This window comes from Procambarus clarkii, chromosome 9 (genome assembly GCF_040958095.1).
Source record: "Procambarus clarkii isolate CNS0578487 chromosome 9, FALCON_Pclarkii_2.0, whole genome shotgun sequence".
Classification (NCBI taxonomy): domain Eukaryota; kingdom Metazoa; phylum Arthropoda; class Malacostraca; order Decapoda; family Cambaridae; genus Procambarus; species Procambarus clarkii.
The window spans coordinates 4,172,930-4,196,088 of record NC_091158.1 but is presented as its reverse complement, the minus strand read 5'-3'; the positions used below and the strand labels follow the sequence as shown (position 1 = coordinate 4,196,088).

The 23,159-nt window shown below is 44.7% G+C and overlaps 2 protein-coding genes across 2 annotated transcripts; one reads left to right on the top strand and one right to left on the bottom strand.

Annotated features, from left to right (window-relative positions):
• Positions 1-2,720: 2,720 nt before the first annotated feature.
• Positions 2,721-19,523, bottom strand: LOC138362763 (proteoglycan 4-like). The gene is made up of 5 exons (XM_069321317.1): positions 19,226-19,523; positions 13,532-13,885; positions 13,016-13,231; positions 3,386-3,619; positions 2,721-3,085 (listed from the first exon to the last, which is right to left on the bottom strand). The coding sequence occupies exons 1-5, from the start codon at positions 19,521-19,523 to the stop codon at positions 2,721-2,723; spliced, it is 1,467 nt and encodes a 488-aa protein (XP_069177418.1).
• A 2,030-nt stretch (positions 19,524-21,553) lies between these two features.
• Positions 21,554-22,087, top strand: LOC123766070 (tigger transposable element-derived protein 7-like). The gene has a single exon (XM_045754913.1). It carries the CDS (start codon positions 21,554-21,556, stop codon positions 22,085-22,087), a length of 534 nt encoding a protein of 177 aa, XP_045610869.1.
• Positions 22,088-23,159: the final 1,072 nt, after the last annotated feature.

Sequence of the window (23,159 nt, the reverse complement as noted above, 5' to 3'; positions counted from 1 at the left end):
GGCATGGAGAAACTATAGGAATAACAGGACACTGGAGAGCAGAGAAAGATACCAGAATGCCAGGGATGAATATGTTAGGATGAGAAGAGAGGCAGAAAGACAATACGAAAATGACATCGCAAGCAAGGCAAAGACTCAGCCTAAATTGCTGCATAGCCACATCAGGAGAAAAACAACAGTAAAGGAACAGGTTATGAAATTAAGGATAGGGGCAGAAGGATTCACTACAAACGACAAGGAAGTGTGTGAGGAACTGAATAAGAAATTCCAAGAGGTCTTCACCTTAGAGCAAGGAGAAATCCCAGAGATAAGAGAGGGAATAGCTAACCAGGAACCACTGGAAGAGTTTGAGATTACCAGCGGGGAAGTAAGGAAGTGTTTACTAGAATTGGAAGTGACAAAGGCTATAGGCCCAGATGGAATCTCCCCTTGGATACTAAAGGAAGGAGCAGAAGAACTGTGCCACCCCCTCTCCATGGTGTATAACAAATCACTGGCAACAGGGGAACTGCCAGGAATTTGGAAAGCAGCTAACGTAGTCCCGATATACAAGAAAGGGGATAGACAGGAGGCACTGAATTACAGACCAGTGTCCCTAACCTGCACACCATGCAAGATGATGGAGAAGATTGTGCGAAGAAAGCTAATGGAGCACCTGGAGCGAAAGAACTTTGTAACACTGCATCAACATGGATTCAGGGATGGCAGGTCCTGCCTCACAGGGTTACTTGAATTCTACGACCAGGCAACAAAAATAAGGCAAGAAAGAGAAGGGTGGGCAGACTGCATATTTTTGGATTGTCAGAAAGCCTTTGATACAGTGCCACACAAGAGGCTAGTGAAAAAACTGGAGATGCAGGCTGGAGTGAAAGGGAAGGTACTCTGTTGGATACAGGAGTACCTAAGTAACAGGAGACAACGAGTCAGTGTGAGGGGTGAGGTCTCAGATTGGCGAGACGTTACGAGTGGAGTACCGCAGGGGTCAGTCCTTGGACCTATACTGTACTCTGATATATGTAAATGATCTTCCAGAGGATATAGAATCGTTTCTCTCAATGTTTGCCGATGATGCAAAAATTATGAGGAGGATTGAAACTGAGGACGATAGTAGGAGGCTACAAGATGACCTAGATAGACTGAGTGAATGGTCCAACATATGGATGTTGAAGTTCAACCCGAGTAAATGCAAAGTTATGAAACTAAGTGGTGGAAATAGGAGGCCAAACACAGCATACAGAATAGGAGATGAAGTATTTAATGAAACAAACAGAGAGAAAGATCTAGGAGTTGATATCACACCAAACCTGTCTCCTGAAGCCCACATAAAAAGAATAACGTCTGCGGCATATGCGAGGCTGGCTAACATCAGAACAGCGTTCAGGAACCTGTGTAAGGAATCATTCAGAATCTTGTACACCACATATGTAAGACCAATCCTGGAGTATGCGGCCCCAGCATGGAGCCCGTACCTTGTCAAGCACAAGACGAAGCTGGAAAAAGTCCAAAGGTATGCCACTAGACTAGTCCCAGAACTAAGAGGCATGAGTTACGAGGAAAGGCTGCGGGAAATGCACCTTACGACACTGGAAGACAGAAGAGTAAGGGGGGACATGATCACAACCTACAAAATCCTCAGAGGAATCGACCGGGTAAACAAGGATAAACTATTCAACACTGGTGGGACGCGAACAAGGGGACACAGGTGGAAACTGAGTACCCACATGAGCCACAGAGACGTTAGAAAAAACTTTTTCAGTGTCAGAGTAGTTAGTAAATGGAATGCATTAGGAAGTGATGTGGTGGAGGCTGACTCCATACACAGTTTCAAATGTAGATATGATAGAGCCCAATAGGGTCAGGAATCTGTTCACCAGTTGATTGACGGTTGAGAGGCGGGACCAAAGAGCCAGAGCTCAACCCCCGCAAGCACAATTAGGTGAGTACAATTAGGTGAGTACACACACACACACACATTGTCGGAATTCTCTTGGATTGTCGGAAAGCCTTTGACACTGTACCGCATAAGGGGCTGGTACATAAGCTGGAGAGACAGGCAGGTGTAGCTGGTAAGGTGCTCCAGTGGATAAGGGAGTACCTAAGCAATAGGAAGCAGAGAGTTACGGTGAGGGGTGAGACCTCCGATTGGCGTGAAGTCACCAGTGGAGTCCCACAGGGCTCTGTACTCGGTCCTCTCTTGTTTCTGATATATGTAAATGATCTCCCGGAGGGTATAGCTTCATTTCTCTCAGTGTTTGCTGACGATGCCAAAATTATGAGAAGGTAGATAAAGACAGGCTATTTACACAAGGGGCACACGCACTAAAGGACTCAGGTGGAAACTGAGCGCCCAAATGAGCCACAGAGATATTAGAAAGAACTTTTTTAGTGTGAGAGTAGTTAACGGATGGAATGCATTAGGCAGTGATGTGGTGGAGGCTGACTCCATGCACAGTTTCAAGTGTAGATATGATAGAGCCCAATAGGCTCAGAAACCTGTACACCTGTTGATTGACAGTTGAGAGGCGGGACCAAAGAGCTCAAACCCCGCAAGCACAATTAGGTGAGTACACACACACACACATTCTTGAAGCTTGTTTTATGTTATTTTGTTGTTTTATGTGTTTGTGGGCACGTCGCCCCCCCCCCTCCCTTCAGATGTACTAGTGGGCACGTAATCTTTCCCTCGCTGGCTCTAATGGTGGCTCTAATTAGCCAACCCTTCACCGTGGGGCAGTTTTTATTCCTTTTTTAATTTTATTCATTTTAGCCTTCCTTGCTTTCTCGTGATCGGCGATAAGTTTTTCGATGAGTGCCGTTGCTGTAGTTACGTTTCCTTCTAGACCCCTGACTGTGATGGGGCCTTCTGTACCTTTTGCTGGGATGTGGATTCTCACTTTGTGTTTCTCAGTAATGTTGTGGATGGTATTACCATTGGGGCCAAGCACTATTTTTCTATTATGTTCTTCCACCTCTACGGTCCTTGTAATATTCTTTGCCTCCTCTTCCATTCTGGCTTTTGCTGCTGCTTCCTTCTTGGCTTTTACCTCCTCCAGTTTTATCAACCGTTGTTTATGTTCCTCGATTACTGAGTGAATTTTGACAATAGCTTTGTCTACGTTTGATCTCTACCCTTCAACCACAATGTCCCTGTGAGAATGTTATTTTGGCGGTATTATTATTTTGACCGAAAATGTGTTTTCGATTCCTTTCAATGTTTTACCGTTTGGCCCAATTATTACGCCCCGGAGATCGGGGGGGATATGGTGAGTCTTTGTAATTTTGCGAGTGTCTTCCGTAGTCTGACAGGAACGTGAGTCGCCACATTCCTGGATGCCGGTTTTGCGTTCCTTTCCCGGAGTGTTACGGGAGCTTTCGGGATGCTAACGGCCTTCATTTGCGGGATTCGAACCCGTTTTGGGTGTCTTATCTACATCGTCGTCGTTCTTATGTCGCTTTGTTTCTACTTTTGTCCAACCGTGATCGCCTGCATCCTCGGTGTGAGCTGCTTGAATCTTTTTAGGTTCTTTGGTGGTAACCTTTGTAGGTCCTTTGGTGGTAACCTTTGTAGGTCCTTTGGTGGTAACCTTTGTAGGTCCTTTGGTGGTAACCTTTGTAGGTCCTTTGGTGGTTTGCACGACCCCGGAATTCGTTTTTTCAGTTGGTTTCGTTGGTTTTGTGAGGGGGACTTCAATCTGTTCACTAACAGTCGTTTTTTATTTTATGTCTGGTGGACCATTGCCGCAAATCCCATTCAGACTTGCTCCCATTACGGGCGTCCGGCCGTGACAAAGGCTGGCCTTCTATGCCCGCCGCTTGTAATAAAGGCCAACTGACAACATGAAGTAAACCACCATTAAAACATTTATCCCGACGCACCAGAAACTAGTTTTTTATGGGTCGGGTCTAACCCCCAGGAGCATCAGATGATTTTTAATGAGGTCGACATACTCGTCAGTGTCCATCATATTTTCATCAGTTCGCAGCGTTACCACTGACAAGAGTCTTTTGGCCTCATCCACCCATCCTGGAGCGGATGGCAGCGGCGGCGTTTCGGTTCCTGACATCCTTCGTAGGCGGCCAAATACCAGGTCACTCAGGAATTATGTTTCCCTTCGGACCTGTTACACCTTAAGGAGCTGCTATTTTAAATCCCGTCCATAATTCATTTTATCGAACTTCATAATTATAAAGTGTAGGATAACCAATACAACAAATCCCAAGCCGGACTTCATTATTAGAGTCATTTTGGAGATCCTTTTTCAATTATATTGTTAAGAATAGTTAAAACACTGTTTGACAGTCCACTTGTCACATTGATATTCAAGATGAGAAAAATCTAGTTAGGTTAGAAGAAATCTAGTCAAGTTAGAATATTCCCGGGATTTGTGCGAGTGATGTGGCTAGACCCTGTGTTAAGATACAGTAACTAGAGAGCCCGGGGTAGTAGAGAGCGCGCGTAGATGGCTTAGGAAGCATACTGTAGAGCTGGGGTATCCAGAGGGTACAAAAGTAACAGGGGTTGTAGGTACCACAGGATGTAGGGAGTCTTTGTGATGATTGGGAACACAAGGTGTTAAGATCCTGGACCACCACTAGTAACGCTACCATGATTGTGTGTGTGAATATGTATATATGTGTATATATGTGTGTGTGGTTTGTGTGACCAGTGAGCCTAGTATTGATCGTGGTGTTTTGATCGTGGTGTTAACAGTAGTGATTGACAGCCCTAGATTGTGTGCTTCGTTTCCTGTATGTATCATTTCTGTGATGAGTTTCATATTATCTCTGTGCTGGCTAAATAACAATGTCTGGAGCGAAGATTTTGCGTCGGTTTGAATGATAACATTTTGTAAATTATTCTCAATTGCATAATTGATGGCCACTTTTAGGACATATAATTATGTTTGTAATGTTGAGCACATACTGTTCATGCTCCAGTAAGGGGAACGATTGAGGCACGGGGCATTAAGTAGGGAAGAGAGAGGTGAGGATCAGGAAGGAGGAAATTCCTAAAGGAAGGTAGGAACAAGAAGAAGGGTATGGATGGGATGGGTGTAATAATGGGGGTGTAAGAAGGGGTAATGATGGGGGTTTAAGAATGGGAACGTAAGAACAGGAGAAGTAAGAAATAAGAAAGATAAAAAGGGGGGGGGGGAGGCTTATGTCAGATCACGTTTGGAAGAAAGGTTAGAGCATTTAAGTACTGTGAAAGGGAAGAGTGAACAGCAACACAGCCGGGACTGAGGTTCATGTTGGGTAGGTTGTGTATCACAGCAGAGTCGACCAGACGGCGTCTGTCAAGAGTATAGAGGCAGGAAAGATTATTTTATATTCCTTGTTTATACTCCATTTTCACCGAGTGTTTCTTCAGGTGGGGGCTCCATGATGGGGCTGCATACTCTAAGACTGGTCTCACGTAGGCAGTGTAAAGCCAAAATCGGAGAGTGCACCCAGAACAGTAAATTAAACTGTAATTTATTAAAAAACAAATTCTTCGGGGGTACACAATCTTTTCTTTCATCATCCATCATTACAGCTAGCCATTTATACCTGGATTGTACCTGGATGAGGTACTGGGAGTTCTCCTACTTCCCAAGCCCGACCCGAGGCCAGGCTTGACTCGTGAGAGCGTGGTCCAACAGGCTGTTGCTTGGGGCGGCCCTTAGCCCACATGTTCACTACAGCCCCCCCCCCCCCATATATCAAATCTTCATCTTGATCCCTTAACAAGGCGTAATGGCTTGCTCCTGTTAGTTCCCTTCCCTTTTCTCTCGACTCATTGCCAGAGAGCACATTGTGACAGCTTTGAGAAGATCCCAGTAGTGTAGCTGCTTATCGTGTCTATGTATACTGTATATGTACTCTGTATTCCCTCTATTTCGGTAATATTTTCTGCTCTGAAGGGGAAAATGAGTACTGAGCAGTACACAAGACGGGACAGCACAACTGACTTGAAGAGTACAACCATCGTGATGGGATCCCTGGATTTGAAAGTTCTCGTAATCCATCCTATCATTTTCTGATTTGACACAATATTTGCTTGGTTATGCTCCCCAAACGTTAGGTCGTCAGACATCATTATTCCCAAATCCTTGACATGCTGTTTTCTTACTATGGGCAGATTTGATTATGTTTTGTACCCTGTATTATGTTTAAGGTCCTCATTTTTACCGTACTTGAGTACCTAGAATTTATGGCTGTTAAACATCATATTATTTTCTGCTGCCCAGTAGAAAACTTTATTAATATCTACTTGTAGTTCTTCAATGTCTTCAAAAGAGGTAATTTTCATGCTGATTTTTGTGTCATATGGAAAAGTTGTCATGAAGCTGTGACTTGTATTTTTGTCTTTATTATATATCTTGAATATCTTTGTCTATATACGAGAATAAGGAAAAGCAGTGGTGCAAGGACCGTACCCTGAGGTACAGAGCTTTTCACTGTGCTGGACTCGATTTGATTCGATTGACTGTTACTCTTTGTGTTCTATTTGACAGAAAATTTAAAATCCATCGCCCTACTTTACTTGTTATTCCTATTGACCTTAGTTCATGTGCTATCACTCCACGGTCACATTCATAAAATGCCTTCGCCACGTCCGTGTATACCACATCTGGTATACACGGACCTTTGTATGATATGTATTACTTTGATCAGTTCCCCCTATTCAACCCGTCCCATCCCAAATCCTTATCCTGACCCCTTCCAAGTGCTCTGTAGTCGTAATGGCTTGGCGCTTTCCCCCTGATAGTTCCATTTCATTCCATTCGCAATTCAACCAGCCAGCTGGCCCTTCATCAAGCCATCTGGATCTTCATCCACTCATCTTGTGCAATGTCTTAACATATTAGCATCGTCTGTCACAAACTATTGTTAAGACGCTTCTGGCTGAACAAAGAAAGAGGAGCTCAATCAACTCATAGGAACATGCAAAAGTCGACTCAGGGCACTGAAAGCTATGACCTGGAATGGGCATGGAGCCTCTATTGCCGTGCTTAAAATGATGTACACAGTCTATGTGCGCTCCGTCATAGACTATGCCGCACCAGTTCTGTGCACCTACTCCCAAAGCAATATGAAAAGGCTTGAAAGCATTCAAAATGAAGCCATGACAATCATTCTTGGAGTTCCAAGAACTGCCAAAACGTCTAATCTACGAGAGGAGTTGTCCCTTCCCAGTGTTAAAAGCAGAATTCAGGAGCTGAATGCTAAGCTTGCAATTAGGATAGCCAGAGATCCCCATTACAATGATATTGCCAAGAAAAAACTGAGTTCTGTGCTACTTTCAGGGGGAAACAGGAGAAGCAAAAAATGGCATCACAGAGCTGTCTGCTACCTTGAAGAGCTTCACCTGCTTGAGCAAGCCCGTGAGCTCCTGCCTGTAGAGAGGTTACTTCCCTGGGAGGATGACTCATGCAAGATCATCATCAATGAAATGGCAATGAAAAAATCCAACATGATACCACAAGAAATGAGGCACAAGTATCTCGAGGAAATTTATAAAGAAGCCAGAGATGAACTAGATCAAATCTACACTGACGGGTCATCTAATCCTATCAATGGCAGGGCTGGTGCGGCATATACGGTAATCAAGGATAATACTTTCCAACGCAGAAATGAAGAAAAAGCACGTATTGAGAACTATGCCTCTTCAACGCAAGCAGAGCTAACTGCCAATGTTATGGCGTTAAGGTTTCTTGAACGGAACACTAATGGTGCAGTGATTTGCACCGATTCAAAAGCAGCACTGCAAAGCCTAAGTAAAAATCAGGCTGAAAATCTTGCAATAGTCGCTGAAATTAAGAGAGCTGTGAGAGTACTTACCAATCAGGGAAGAGTCATCAAGTTTCTATGGATCCCCTCCCATGTTGGAATATGTGGGAATGAACGAGCAGATGTGCTGGCTGCTGAAGGCGCTGAAGGAGACCATATTGAATACTTCATACCCAAGGCTCAACTACAAATTAGAGGTATTATCAGGCAACATCACCGTGACAAGGTAACTGAGGAATGGAGGATAGAAGCACAAACCAGTGAATCTGTACGATGGTACAACATGGTTGCAGCTGGCAATCCCAATCATTATGACCGAAGAGGAGGACGACGAGGGAGAGAATCAGTAATAGCGAGAATCCGTCTTTGATACAAATATCCATGGAGATTTGGAATGGAAACAACAGTTGATCAGCGAAGTTGCAGAATCTGTGGTGAGAGTGATGGACACCGCCTTGACCACTATCTACGTGAATGTGAACACCTGAGTGACATTAGGAATATGTGTAGAATAATAAACCCCACATCGTTTGAGTTAGGAAAACACTATTTGTCAAATATTGATACTGTTCTTAAAAGATTTCCCCATTTTGCACCCACAAGATAACGTAAGCTTTTAAGGGTTGATAAATGTTCATCTTCTTGTTTGAGGAGCTGTTCACTTGAGACAGTTAAGCAAGTCCCAGCTGTGTCTGGGTACAAGTGACAGGATAAACAACCCAGCGGGTTTTCTTCCTATTGGGGAGTGTTGTACATTCTGCTATGGCGGTATGTTCACTCACAAGATGAGTGGCGCTGCCCAATAAACTCGCCCCTCGGGGCAAAATTTAAAATATAAATTTAATGTTGGGTACAGCCACTCTCAAGAATACCTTGTAAGAAAGTGTTTAAATGCCGGCGCCTGACCAATGTTTTTAATAATCATAAAAAGGTTATTAGGGACTTTTATACATTTATTTGTGTATACACACACACACACACACACACACACACACACACACACACACACACACACACACACACACACACACACACACACACACACACACACACACACACACACAAGAGGACAATGAACTACAGGCCAGTGTCCTCAACTTGTATACCATGCAAGGTGATGGAGAAGATTGTGAGAAAAAACCTAGTAACACATCTGGAGAGAAGAGACTTCGTAACAACCCATCAACATGGGTTCAGGGAGGGTAAATCTTGCCTTACAGGCTTGATAGAATTCTATGATCAAGTGACAAAGATTAAGCAAGAAAGAGAAGGATGGGCGGACTGCATTTTTTTGGACTGTCGGAAAGCCTTTGACACAGTACCCCATAAAAGAGGTTGATGCATAAGCTGGAAAAACAGGCAGGAGTAACTGGTAGGGCGCTCCAGTGGATAAGGGAATACCTAAGCAATCGGAAGCAGAGAGTTATAGTGAGGGGTGAGACCTCAGAATGGCGTGAAGTCACCAGTGGAGTCCCACAGGGCTCTGTGCTTGGACCTATCCTGTTTATGATATACGTAAATGATCTCCCAGAGGGTATAGACTCATTCCTCTCAATGTTTGCTGACAACGCCAAAATTATGAGAAGGATTAAGATAGAGGAGGACAGCTTGAGGCTTCAAGAAGACCTGGACAAGCTGCAGGAATGGTCGAACAAATGGATGTTAGAGTTTAACCCAAGCAAATGTAATGTAATGAAGATAGGGGTAGGGAGCAGGAGACCAGATACAAGGTATCACTTGGGAGATGAAATACTTCAAGAGTCAGAGAGAGAGAAAGACCTGGGGGTTGATATCACGCCAGACCTGTCCCCTGAAGCTTATATCAAGAGGATAACATCAGCAGCATATGCCAGGTTGGCTAACATAAGAACGGCCTTTAGAAACTTGTGTAAGGAATCTTTCAGAACATTATACACCACATATGTCAGACCAATCCTGGAGAATGCGGCTCCAGTATGGAGTCCATATCTAGTCAAGCATAAGACTAAACTGGAAAAGGTTCAAAGGTTTGCCACCAGACTAGTACCCGAGCTGAGAGGTATGAGCTACGAGGAGAGACTACGGGAATTGAACCTCACTTCGTTGGAAGACAGAAGAGTTAGGGGGGACATGATCACCACATTCAAGATTCTCAAGGGAATCGACAGGGTTGATAAAGACAGGCTATTTAACACAAGAGGCACATGCACTAGGGGACACAGGTGGAAAGTGAGTGCCCAAATGAGCCACAGAGATATTAGAAAGAACTTTTTTAGTGTCAGAGTGGTTGACAAAGGGAATGCATTAGGAAGCAATGTGGTGGAGGCTGACTCCATACACAGTTTCAAGTGTAGATATGATAGAGCCCAATAGGCTCAGGAACCTGTACACCTGTTGATTGACGGTTGAGAGGCGGGACCAAAGAGCCAGAGCTCAACCCCCGCAAGCACAACTAGGTGAGTACACACACACACACACACACACACACACACACACACACACACACACACACACACACACACACACACACACACACACACACACACACACACACACACACAGGGTTACTTGAATTCTACGACCAGGCAACAAAAATAAGGCAAGAAAGAGAAGGGTGGGCAGACTGCATATTTTTGGATTGTCAGAAAGCCTTTGATACAGTGCCACACAAGAGGCTAGTGCGAAAGTTGGAGATGCAGGCTGGAGTGAGAGGGAAGGTACTCCGGTGGATAGAGGAGTACCTAAGCAACAGGAGACAATGAGTCTGTGTGAGGGGTGAGGTCTCAGATTGGCGAGACGTCACAAGTGGAGTCCCGCAGGGGTCAGTCCTTGGACCTATACTGTTTCTGGTATATGTAAATGATCTCCCAGAGGGTATAGATTCGTTCCTCTCAATGTTTGCCGACGATGCAAAAATTATGAGGAGGATTGAAACAGAGGATGATAGTAGGAGGCTACAAGATGACCTGGATAGACTGAGTGAATGGTCCAACAAATGGCTGTTGAAGTTCAACCCGAGTAAATGCAAAGTAATGAAACTAGGCAGTGGAAACAGGAGGCCAGGCACAGGATACAGAATAGGAGATGAAGTACTTAATGAAACAGACAGAGAGAAAGATCTAGGAGTTGATATCACACCAAACCTGTCTCCTGAAGCCCACATAAAGAGAATAACGTCTGCGGCATATGCGAGGCTGGCTAACATCAGAACGGCGTTCAGGAACCTGTGTAAGGAATCATTCAGAATCTTGTACACCACATACGTAAGACCAATCCTGGAGTATGCGGCCCCAGCATGGAGCCCGTACCTTGTCAAGCACAAGACGAAGCTGGAAAAAGTCCAAAGGTATGCTACTAGACTAGTCCCGGAACTAAGAGGCATGAGTTATGAGGAAAGGCTGCGGGAAATGCACCTTACGACACTGGAAGAAAGAAGAGTAAGGGGGGACATGATCACAACCTACAAAATCCTCAGGGGAATCGACCGGGTAAACAAGGATGAACTATTCAACACTGGTGGGACGCGAACAAGGGGACACAGGTGGAAGCTGAGTACCCAAATGAGCCACAGAGACGTTAGAAAGAACTTTTTCAGTGTCAGAGTAGTAGTAAATGGAATGCATTAGGAAGTGATGTGGTGGAGGCTGACTCCATACACAGTTTCAAATGTAGATATGATAGAGCCCAATAGGGTCAGGAATCTGTTCACCAGTTGATTGACGGTTGAGAGGCGGGACCAAAGAGCCAGAGCTCAACCCCCGCAAGCACAATTAGGTGAGTACAATTAGGTGAGTACACACACACACACACACATTGTCGGAATTCTCTTGGATTGTCGGAAAGCCTTTGACACTGTACCGCATAAGGGGCTGGTACATAAGCTGGAGAGACAGGCAGGTGTAGCTGGTAAGGTGCTCCAGTGGATAAGGGAGTACCTAAGCAATAGGAAGCAGAGAGTTACGGTGAGGGGTGAGACCTCCGATTGGCGTGAAGTCACCAGTGGAGTCCCACAGGGCTCTGTACTAGGTCCTCTCTTGTTTCTGATATATGTAAATGATCTCCCGGAGGGTATAGCTTCATTTCTCTCAGTGTTTGCTGACGATGCCAAAATTATGAGAAGGATTAAGTCAGAGGAGGACTGCTTGAGGCTTCAAGAAGACCTAGACAAGCTGAAGGAATGGTCGAACAAATGGTTGTTAGAGTTTAACCCAAGCAAATGTAATATAGTGAAGACAGGTGTAGGGAGCAGGAGGCCAGATACTAGGTATCATCTGGGAGATGAAATTCTTCATGAGTCAGAGAGAGAAAAAGACTTGGGTGTTGACATCGCGCCAGACCTGTCTCCTGCAGCCCATATCAAGAGGATAACATCAGCGGCATATGGCAGGCTGGCCAACATAAGAACAACATTCAGAAACTTGTGTAAGGAATTATTCAGAACTTTGTATACCACATATGTTCGGCCAATCCTGGAGTATTCAGCCCCAGCATGGAGTCCATATCTAATGAAGGATACGACCAAACTGGAAAAGGTTCAAAGGTTTGCCACCAGATTAGTACCCGAGCTGAGAGGTATGAGCTACGAGGAGAGACTACGGGAATTAAACCTCACTTCGCTGGAAGACAGAAGAGTTAGGGGGGACATGATCACCACATTCAAGATTCTCAAGGGAATTGATAGGGTAGATAAAGACAGGCTATTTACACAAGGGGCACACGCACTAAAGGACTCAGGTGGAAACTGAGCGCCCAAATGAGCCACAGAGATATTAGAAAGAACTTTTTTAGTGTCAGAGTAGTTAACGGATGGAATGCATTAGGCAGTGATGTGGTGGAGGCTGACTCCATGCACAGTTTCAAGTGTAGATATGATAGAGCCCAATAGGCTCAGAAACCTGTACACCTGTTGATTGACAGTTGAGAGGCGGGAACAAAGAGCTCAACCCCCGCAAGCACAATTAGGTGAGTACACACACACATACACATTCTTGAAGCTTATTTTGTTGTTTTATGTGTTTGTGGGCACGTCGCCCCCCCCCCTCCCTTCAGATGTACTAGTGGGCACGTAATCTTTCCCTCGCTGGCTCTAATGGTGGCTCTAATTAGCCAACCCTTCACCGTGGGGCAGTTTTTATTCCTTTTTTAATTTTATTCATTTTAGCCTTCCTTGCTTTCCCGTGATCGGCGATAAGTTTTTCGATGAGTGCCGTTGCTGTAGTTACGTTTCCTTCTAGACCCCTGACTGTGATGGGGCCTTCTGTACCTTTTGCTGGGATGTGGATTCTCACTTTGTGTTTCTCAGTAATGTTGTGGATGGTATTACCATTGGGGCCAAGCACTATTTTTCTATTATGTTCTTCCACCTCTACGGTCCTTGTAATATTCTTTGCCTCCTCTTCCATTCTGGCTTTTGCTGCTGCTTCCTTCTTGGCTTTTACCTCCTCCAGTTTTATCAACCGTTGTTTATGTTCCTCGATTACTGAGTGAATTTTGACAATAGCTTTGTCTACGTTTGATCTCTACCCTTCAACCACAATGTCCCTGTGAGAATGTTATTTTGGCGGTATTATTATTTTGACCGAAAATGTGTTTTCGATTCCTTTCAATGTTTTACCGTTTGGCCCAATTATTACGCCCCGGAGATCGGTGGGGATATGGTGAGTCTTTGTAATTTTGCGAGTGTCTTCCGTAGTCTGACAGGAACGTGAGTCGCCACATTCCTGGATGCCGGTTTTGCGTTCCTTTCCCGGAGTGTTACGGGAGCTTTCGGGATGCTAACGGCCTTCATTTGCGGGATTCGAACCCGTTTTGGGTGTCTTATCTACATCGTCGTCGTTCTTATGTCGCTTCGTTTCTACTTTTGTCCAGCCGTGATCGCCTGCATCTTCGGTGTGACCTGCTTTAATCTTTTTAGGTTCTTTGGTGGTAACCTTTGTAGGTCCTTTGGTGGTAACCTTTGTAGGTCCTTTGGTGGTAACCTTTGTAGGTCCTTTGGTGGTAACCTTTGTAGGTCCTTTGGTGGTAACCTTTGTAGGTCCTTTGGTGGTAACCTTTGTAGGTCCTTTGGTGGTAACCTTTGTAGGTCCTTTGGTGGTAACCTTTGTAGGTCCTTTGGTGGTAACCTTTGTAGGTCCTTTGGTGGTTTGCACGACCCCGGAATTCGTTTTTTCAGTTGGTTTCGTTGGTTTTGTGAGGGGGACTTCAATCTGTTCACTAACAGTCGTTTTTTATTTTATGTCTGGTGGACCATTGCCGCAAATCCCATTCAGACTTGCTCCCATTACGGGCGTCCGGCCGTGACAAAGGCTGGCCTTCTATGCCCGCCGCTTGTAATAAAGGCCAACTGACAACATGAAGTAAACCACCATTAAAACATTTATCCCGACGCACCAGAAACTAGTTTTTTATGGGTCGGGTCTAACCCCCAGAAGCATCAGATGATTTTTAATGAGGTCGACATACTCGTCAGTGTCCATCATATTTTCATCAGTTCGCAGCGTTACCACTGACAAGAGTCTTTTGGCCTCATCCACCCATCCTGGAGCGGATGGCAGCGGCGGCGTTTCGGTTCCTGACATCCTTCGTAGGCGGCCAAATACCAGGTCACTCAGGAATTATGTTTCCCTTCGGACCTGTTACACCTTAAGGAGCTGCTATTTTAAATCCCGTCCATAATTCATTTTATCGAACTTCATAATTATAAAGTGTAGGATAACCAATACAACAAATCCCAAGCCGGACTTCATTATTAGAGTCATTTTGGAGATCCTTTTTCAATTATATTGTTAAGAATAGTTAAAACACTGTTTGACAGTCCACTTGTCACATTGATATTCAAGATGAGAAAAATCTAGTTAGGTTAGAAGTCAAGTTAGTCAAGTTAGAATATTCCCGGGATTTGTGCGAGTGATGTGGCTAGACCCTGTGTTAAGATACAGTAACTAGAGAGCCCGGGGTAGTAGAGAGCGCGCGTAGATGGCTTAGGAAGCATACCGTAGAGCTGGGGTATCCAGAGGGTACAAAAGTAGCAGGGGTTGTAGGTACCACAGGATGTAGGGAGTCTTTGTGATGATTGGGAACACAAGGTGTTAAGATCCTGGACCACTACTAGTAACGCTACCATGATTGTGTGTGTGAATATGTATATGTGTGTGTGTGGTTTGTGTGACAAGTGAGCCTAGTATTGATCGTGGTGTTTTGATCGTGGTGTTAACAGTAGTGATTGACAGCCCTAGATTGTGTGCTTCGTTTCCTGTATGTAGCATTTCTGTGATGAGTTTTATATTATCTCTTTGCTAGTTGGATAACAATGTCTGGAGCGAAGATTTAGCGTCGGTATGAATGATAGCCTCTTGTAAATTATTCTCACTTGCATAATTGATGGCCACTTTTAGGACATATAATTATGTTTGCAATGTTGAGCACCTACTGTTCATGCTCCAGTAAGGGGAACTAGTGAGGCACGGGACATTAAGTAGGCAAGAGAGAGGTGAGGATCAGGAAGGAGGAAATTCCTAAAGGAAGGTAAGAACAAGAAGAAGGGTATGGATGGGATGGGTGTAATAATGGGGTGTAAGAAGGGGTAATGATGGGGGTTTAAGAATTGGAACGTAAGAACAGGAGAAGTAAGAAAAAAGAAAGATAAAAAGGAGGGGGGGGGAGGCTTATGTCAGATCACGTTTGGTAGAAAGGTTAGAGCATTTAAGTACTGTGAAAGGGAAGAGTGAACAGCAACACAGCCGGGACTGAGGTTCATGTTGGGTAGGTTGTGTATCACAGCAGAGTCGACAAGACGGCGTCTGTCAAGAGTATAGAGGCAGGAAAGATTATTTTGTATTCCTTGTTTATACTCCATTTTCACCGAGTGTTTCTTCAAGTGGGGACTCCATGATGGGGCTGCATACTCTAAGACTGGTCTCACGTAGGCAGTGTAAAGCGCCCTAAATGCCTCCTCACTTAGGTTTCTGAATGATGTTCTAATTTTTGCCAGTATAGAGTACGCTTCTGTCGTTATCCTATTTATATGTGCCTCAGGAGTTAGATTAGGTGTCACATCCACTCTTAGGTCTCTTTCTCGAATCGTCACAGGTAGGCTGTTCCCCTTCATTGTGTTTTGTCCCTTTGGTCTTCTATCACCTAATACCATTTCCATAACTTTACATTTGCTCGTGTTGAACTCCAGTAGCCATTTCTCTGACCATCTCTGCAACTTGTTCAAATCCTCTTGGAGGATCCTTCAATCCTCATCTGTCACAACTCTTCTCGTTAATTTTGCGTCATCTACGAACATAGACATATAGGATTATACTCCTGTAAACATGTCATTAACGTATATTAGAAATAGAATTGGTCCCAACACCGTTTCTTAAGGTACTCCACTTGTTACTGTTCGCCAGTCCTACTTCTGGCCCCTTACCATTACTCACTGGCTCCTTCCTGTTAGGTAGTTCCTTACCCATGCTAGGACCTTTCCGCTTACTCTCGCCTGCCTCTCAAGTTTGCCTCTCTCGAGTATATATTTAATTTTATCCAAATTTATATTTTAGTAGTTTAATATCACTAATAGAGGAAAATCAGACTTAAGAATTGAGACTGGAGCCAGCAAGGCACCTAGGTGATGACAGAGGCTGGTGTACGTGCCTCACGCCCATGTACACACACACACACACACACACACACACACACACACACACACACACACACACACACACAGTGTGACACTTGTGTGGTAGTGGTGCTCGTGGTGGTGAGTGGAGGAGGACCTTGAACACGGCGCTCTTGATAATAAGGCGGTTGTAGTGTAGTTTTGAAGGGACGTCGCAGTTTGTGGGAGAGGGAAGGTGGTGGTTGTAGCATAGGTTGTGTAGGGATGGGGTGGTTATTTACTTGGTGATTGTAAGCACACCTTTGTACTTACCTTATTGACAAGTACATGTGTGTGTGTGTGTGTGTGTATTCACCTAGTTGTACTCGCTTAGTTGTACTTGCGGGGGTTGCGCTTTGGCTCTTTGGTCCCACTGTGTGCGCGTTTGTGTGTTTGTGGAACTAGGGAAGTCATGGTTTGTATAATTACCAGTTTAGATACCGTTGTTTGACTAGGAGGCCTGGTCAGAGACCGGGCCGCGGAGACGTTGATCCACGGAACTATCACTAGGTAACCACAAGGTTAGATAAGGTAGGTCTCGAATCTACAAATTTGTGTTGAAGTTCTTGGTGTATTACAGTTCTCAAAATTTCTCATTCCCATACTAATCCCTTCCCATACTAAGACAGTACAACATCGTTTCAACGTACTTTATGGGACCAACTCCAGTGCGTTGGATCGCTGGATTGGTTGCAAGAGGTGACCTTCAGGAGGCATTGGCGTCAATGTCTTTTTTTTTCTTGTACACAATACAAATGCATTATCATATTACACACTGTACCTATATATTACTACTCTACTAAAAAAATACTGTATTACATTTGTTGTTTACCTTATTGTTGGAGTTATGTCCATCTTGAAGTTTCGTGAAGTTTTGAATGTTCTACAGGTAATACGTACTGCAGTGTATTATGCCGTTTGCACTGAGTTGATTAAAAGTAGTTCTGCAGTATGTTTACTACAATACAGTTTATGAAAACTATTGTACACTAAAATTACTGCAACTTTATTTTAACACTATGTATACACTAAAATTTAACACTTGTTCTAATAGTTCACTTCACACACGATGTTTTTAGATGTTTACATCAGCTTTGCTGGTGCTCGCTGCTGCTGTGTTGGCTTCAGCTGCTTCTGTGCTGATGCTGATTACTGCTGTGCTCGTGCAGGGTACGGCTGTGCTGGTGCAGGGTACGGCTGTGCTCGTGCTGGGTACGGCTATGCTGGTGTAGGGTACGGCTGTGCTCGTGCTGGGTACGGCTATGCTGGTGTAGGGTACGGCTGTGCTCGTGCTGGGTACGGCTATGCTGGTGCAGGGTACGGCTGTGCTCGTGCTGGGTACGGCTATGCTGGTGCAGGGTACGGCTGTGCTGGTGCAGGGTACGGCTGTGCTGGTGCAGGGTACGGCTGTGCTGGTGCAGGGTACGGCTATGCTGGTGCAGGGTACGGCTGTGCTCGTGCTGGGTACGGCTATGCTGGTGTAGGGTACGGCTGTGCTGGTGCTGGGTACTGCTGTGCTGGTGCAGGGTACGGCTGTGCTGGAGCAGGGTACGGCTATGCTGGTGCAGGGTACGGCTGTGCTCGTGCTGGGTACTGCTGTGCTGGTGCAGGGTACGGCTGTGCTGGTGCAGGGTACTGCTGTGCTGGTGCAGGGTACGGCTATGCTGGTGCAGGGTACGGCTGTGCTGGTGCTGGGTACTGCTGTGCTGGTGCTGGGTACGGCTGTGCTGGTGCAGGGTACGGCTGTGCTGGTGCTGGGTACTGCTGTGCTGGTGCAGGGTACGGCTGTGCTGGTGCAGGGTACGGCTGTGCTGGTGCAGGGTACGGCTATGCTGGTGTAGGGTACGGCTGTGCTGGTGCAGGGTACTGCTGTGCTGGTGCAGGGTACGGCTGTGCTGGTGCAGGGTACGGCTGTGCTGGTGCTGGGTACTGCTGTGCTGGTGCAGGGTACGGCTGTGCTGGAGCAGGGTACGGCTGTGCTGGTGCAGGGTACGGCTGTGCTGGTGCAGGGTACGGCTATGCTGGTGTAGGGTACGGCTGTGCTGGTGCAGGGTACGGCTGTGCTCGTGCTGGGTACGGCTATGCTGGTGTAGGGTACGGCTGTGCTGGTGCAGGGTACGGCTGTGCTCGTGCTGGGTACGGCTATGCTGGTGTAGGGTACGGCTGTGCTGGTGCAGGGTACGGCTGTGCTCGTGCTGGGTACGGCTATGCTGGTGCTGGGTACGGCTGTGCTGGTGCAGGGTACGGCTGTGCTCGTGCTGGGTACGGCTATGCTGGTGTAGGGTACGGCTGTGCTCGTGCTGGGTACGGCTATGCTGGTGTAGGGTACGGCTGTGCTCGTGCTGGGTACGGCTATGCTGGTGTAGGGTACGGCTGTGCTCGTGCTGGGTACGGCTATGCTGGTGCAGGGTACGGCTGTGCTGGTGCAGGGTACGGCTGTGCTGGTGCAGGGTACGGCTGTGCTCGTGCTGGGTACGGCTATGCTGGTGTAGGGTACGGCTGTGCTCGTGCTGGGTACGGCTATGCTGGTGCAGGGTACGGCTGTGCTGGTGCAGGGTACGGCTGTGCTGGTGCAGGGTACGGCTGTGCTCGTGCTGGGTACGGCTATGCTGGTGTAGGGTACGGCTGTGCTCGTGCTGGGTACGGCTATGCTGGTGTAGGGTACGGCTGTGCTCGTGCTGGGTACGGCTATGCTGGTGTAGGGTACGGCTGTGCTGGTCGATTTTCTGCTAGTTCGTTAAAAATATTGACTCATTTTCGTTTTTTTCCTTCCTTTTGTCATGTCCTTGAGAAAAATATCTTTCATTATCCTTAGGTGTTGATAAAAACCTGGTAGCTCTGGATTGCCAGTTTGTGAAACAATATCAAGGAGTATTTCAACATAGAACAATGCGTCAGCACACGTAGCAGATTGTAAATTGCTATAATTCTCATCCTCATTTTCCTCTCCGTCGTCGTCAACAGTGCCAGTAACATTTTGTATAATCTCATCATCTGTTAAATGACCAATGGGTGGATCGAGTGCATCAATATCTAACCACTCCTCCACATCGTTCAGCGTGAACTCCGCCTCACCAGCGGCACACAGTTCTTGATGAATATCATTTGAAAATCTCTCAAAATCCATTTCTTCCTCAGTCACTTCATCAGCATGATCAAGCAACAGGAGTTTTTTTTTCCAACAATTTCTTAAGCCAGATCCAGTAACATAAATTTCTCTCAAATATTGGATTTACATCAAATTATATATTTTTTGGTTATATATTTAGTTTAGTAACATTATTTGGATAATAAGAGATATAAAAAACTTATTTTAGAACCGATTTATTAATTTTATTATTTTGAAGCCGTATGTCACTGAACTGTCGCGACGAAATCGAACGAAACACGCATGGTGCTGTGTGTACGAGGATTAGACCCGTCCCCTCGTGCCAGAGTTGTTGTTCCAATACTGTAACATAAATAATTTCTCAAATAGCAGATGTCTATCATATTACAGTATATTTTTGGTTTTATTTAGTTTAGTCTAGTTTAATTAGGATAATAAAAAGCTATTTAAACACTGGTTTTAGAAATTATTTATTAATCTGAAACTTTCAATGTCATGGACCACTGAACTATGACGACACAGACGAAGGAAAACCAAGTGAGGTTTACAGTACAGTATTCCCTTATCTGTCCACCCTCACTCACCTTGTTTCATCACAGAAAATGTCTATAAGGAGATTTTACCACATGTAGCTAACTAATCATGCTTCAGCCTTTAAATTAATTTACAAAGATACCTGTGCCACAGATCAGTGAACGAAAATCATGGAAACTTAGTCGTTCATTTGTGTGGACCACTCTGGCTGGTGTCTGGTTCATATGGTTCACTTGCAGTGTGGACCATGCTGGCTGGTGTCTGGTTCATATGGTTCACTTGCAGTGTGGACCATGCTGGCTGGTGTCTGGTTCATATGGTTCACTTGCAGTGTGGACCATGCTGGCTGGTGTTTGGTTCATATGGTTCACTTGCAGTGTGGACCATGCTGGCTGGTGTTTGGTTCATATGGTTCACTTGCAGTGTGGACCATGCTGGCTGGTGTCTGGTTCATATGGTTCACTTGCAGTGTGGACCATGCTGGCTGGTGTTTGGTTCATATGGTTCACTTGCAGTGTGGACCATGCTGGCTGGTGTCTGGTTCATATGGTTCACTTGTTGTGTGGTCCACTTAATTGTGTGATCCAACTTGTCATATAAAGGAATTATTAATTGTAATCTGTGATAGGTTGGGGAAGTTTTCCACCAGTCTGTGAACTTTGTCTCAACATCGTAAGGAAATCTGAACATCCCCGTTTCGGCGAACCATTGTTCGTTGAACCGGGTGAGTAAATTTGGCCTGAAAAGTGTACGAACTATTCAGAGATTCGTTGAATTGGGGTACGTTGAATCGAGGTTGTACTGTACGTACAACGCCTTGTTTGGTCCTGCTTTGTGGGCTAAATACTTTGATCTCCTCCATTTAGATTCTACACCACCTGACAATTTTTCCATAAACACCTTGTTGATTCGGTAGATGCCTCTGTTACTTTTAACCCCACCTGTTTCGGTACATGTGTCGTCGCGGCTCCTTCTTAGGATGCAGCTACCCGCTTAGCCGCATTGTCCTGCATTGGGGAGACTCCTGTTTGGGTCTCCAAAAACGCTTGGTTAAACACCAGCCTACTGGAGGGGTGTATAGACCTAGTCTGCATTCATACAGCAGGCACTCAGTGCCATTAGCTTTGTCTGCGAGTGACGTGTTTGTCCGCCGGTGAAAGAATAATTGTGAAATTTGCCATTTTTTTACTACTGCTGTATTATTATACAACAAGATGTCTCAAGGGCATGCTAATCATTTTGTATCTACAAAAAGGAGAAGTTTTTTATCCATTGAGCAGAAATTAGACATAATAGAGAAACATGAACGTGGCTACTCTTACTAGGCTGGCAGCAGAATTTAATGTCAGGAAAAGTACGGTGTGTGATATCAAGAGACAAAGATGATATTAAGAACTTCCTTGCTTCGAGTGATAGTGGTGCATTAAATTAAAAGTTAAACAATAAAAGGTTCTACAAATACAAATTTAGACGAAGCTGTGTATAAATGGTTTAACCAGGAGCGCTCTGTGGGGATGCCACTTGGCGGCGATGCCATTAAGACAGCAACCGATAAATTTGCACAGAAGACGAACATTCCAGATTTTCGAGCAAGTGAAGGATGGTTGCAAAGGTTTAAGAATGGGTATAATATTAAGAACAGGAAAGTTTGTGGAGAATCACTAAGTGCAGATACGGATTCTGTCGAGCCATTTAAGCGTAAATTAAATGATTACATAATAACAAATGATCCAAGGCGTTTTCAGGTATACAATGCCGATGAAACAGGCTTTAATTGGACATGCTTGCAGAACAATACTTTGGCATCTAGGCTAGATGAATGTGTTCCTGGCCGTAAGGTAAACAAAGAAAATGTTTCTTCCATACTGTGTGCAAATACAGACGGAAGTCACAGAACAAAGTCTGCTATTGTAGGGAAGTTAAAAAACCCATGTGCTTTGAAAAATTTAATGAACAAGCTACATGTGGTCTACCACAACTCTAAAACAGCTTGGTTTACTGGAGATATTTTTGTAGACTGGTTCAAAAATCATTTTGCAAAGAAGTAAGAGATTCTCAGATAAACAAGTGTGGAGCGAGATGGAATGGTGTCAAGACATTACTCTTGGTTGACAATGTCCCAGCTCATGTAGGGCTCGACACATTACCGTCACATTCTGGACGCATCAAATGTATGACCCTGCCTCCAAATACCACCTTTCTGATCCAGCCAATGGATATGGGTGTTATATATGCAATGAAAAGGCTCTACAAACAAGCAATGAATAAAGAAATCATGGTGGTGTTTGAGTCAGATGAAGATGGCTGTCACTCCCTCCCGCCCTCACCTCACCTGACTCGCCACCATTCTCCTCCCACCATACTGTTTTTGCTTTTATTCACTATATACAGATTACATATAAGCATCTACATGTTTTGTTCACCATAGCGAACAACTAAGCTGGTATAGTGAGTCCAGACAGTAAAAGGTGGTCAAACAGAGTCAGCAGACAACACTACCTCCCCCCCCCATGATTACTACTCCTATTACAGCGCTAATTATCACAACAATCGTGCTATTATCAGAATCCTGGTCATTTTTATCACAGTCCGGGGGGTCTTCTGTATTACTATCATTGCTAAATAATATCATATATATATATATATATATATATATATATATATATATATATATATATATATATATATATATATATATATATATATATATATATATATATATATATATATATATATATATATATATATATATATATATATGTCGTACCTAATAGCCAGAACGCACTTCTCAGCCTACTATTCAAGGCCCGATTTGCCTAATAAGCCAAGTTTTCATGAATTAATGTTTTTTCGTCTACCTAACCTACCTAACCTAACCTAACCTAGCTTTTTTTGGCTACCTAACCTAACCTTACCTATAAATATAGGTTAGGTTAGGTTAGGTAGGGTTGGTTAGGTTCGGTCATATATCTACGTTAATTTTAACTCCATTACCAGTCTCCGTGGTGTAGTGGTAAGACACTCGCCTGGCGTTCCGCGAGCGCTATGTCATGGGTTCGTATCCTGGCCGGGGAGGATTTACTGGGCGCAATTCCTTAACTGTAGCCTCTGTTTAACTCA

Coding starts and splice junctions, on each gene's coding strand:
- LOC138362763 (XM_069321317.1), bottom strand. CDS start 19,523: ATGGATTTTGAGAGATTTTCAAATGATATTCATCAAGAACTGTGTGCC. Junction 3,620..13,015: donor AATCCACATCCCAGCAAAAG/GTACAGAAGGCC, acceptor AAACCACCAAAG/GACCTACAAAGGTTACCACC. Junction 3,086..3,385: donor GAATCCCGCAAATGAAGGCC/GTTAGCATCCCG, acceptor AAATTCACTCAG/TAATCGAGGAACATAAACAA.
- LOC123766070 (XM_045754913.1), top strand. CDS start 21,554: ATGCCACTTGGCGGCGATGCCATTAAGACAGCAACCGATAAATTTGCA.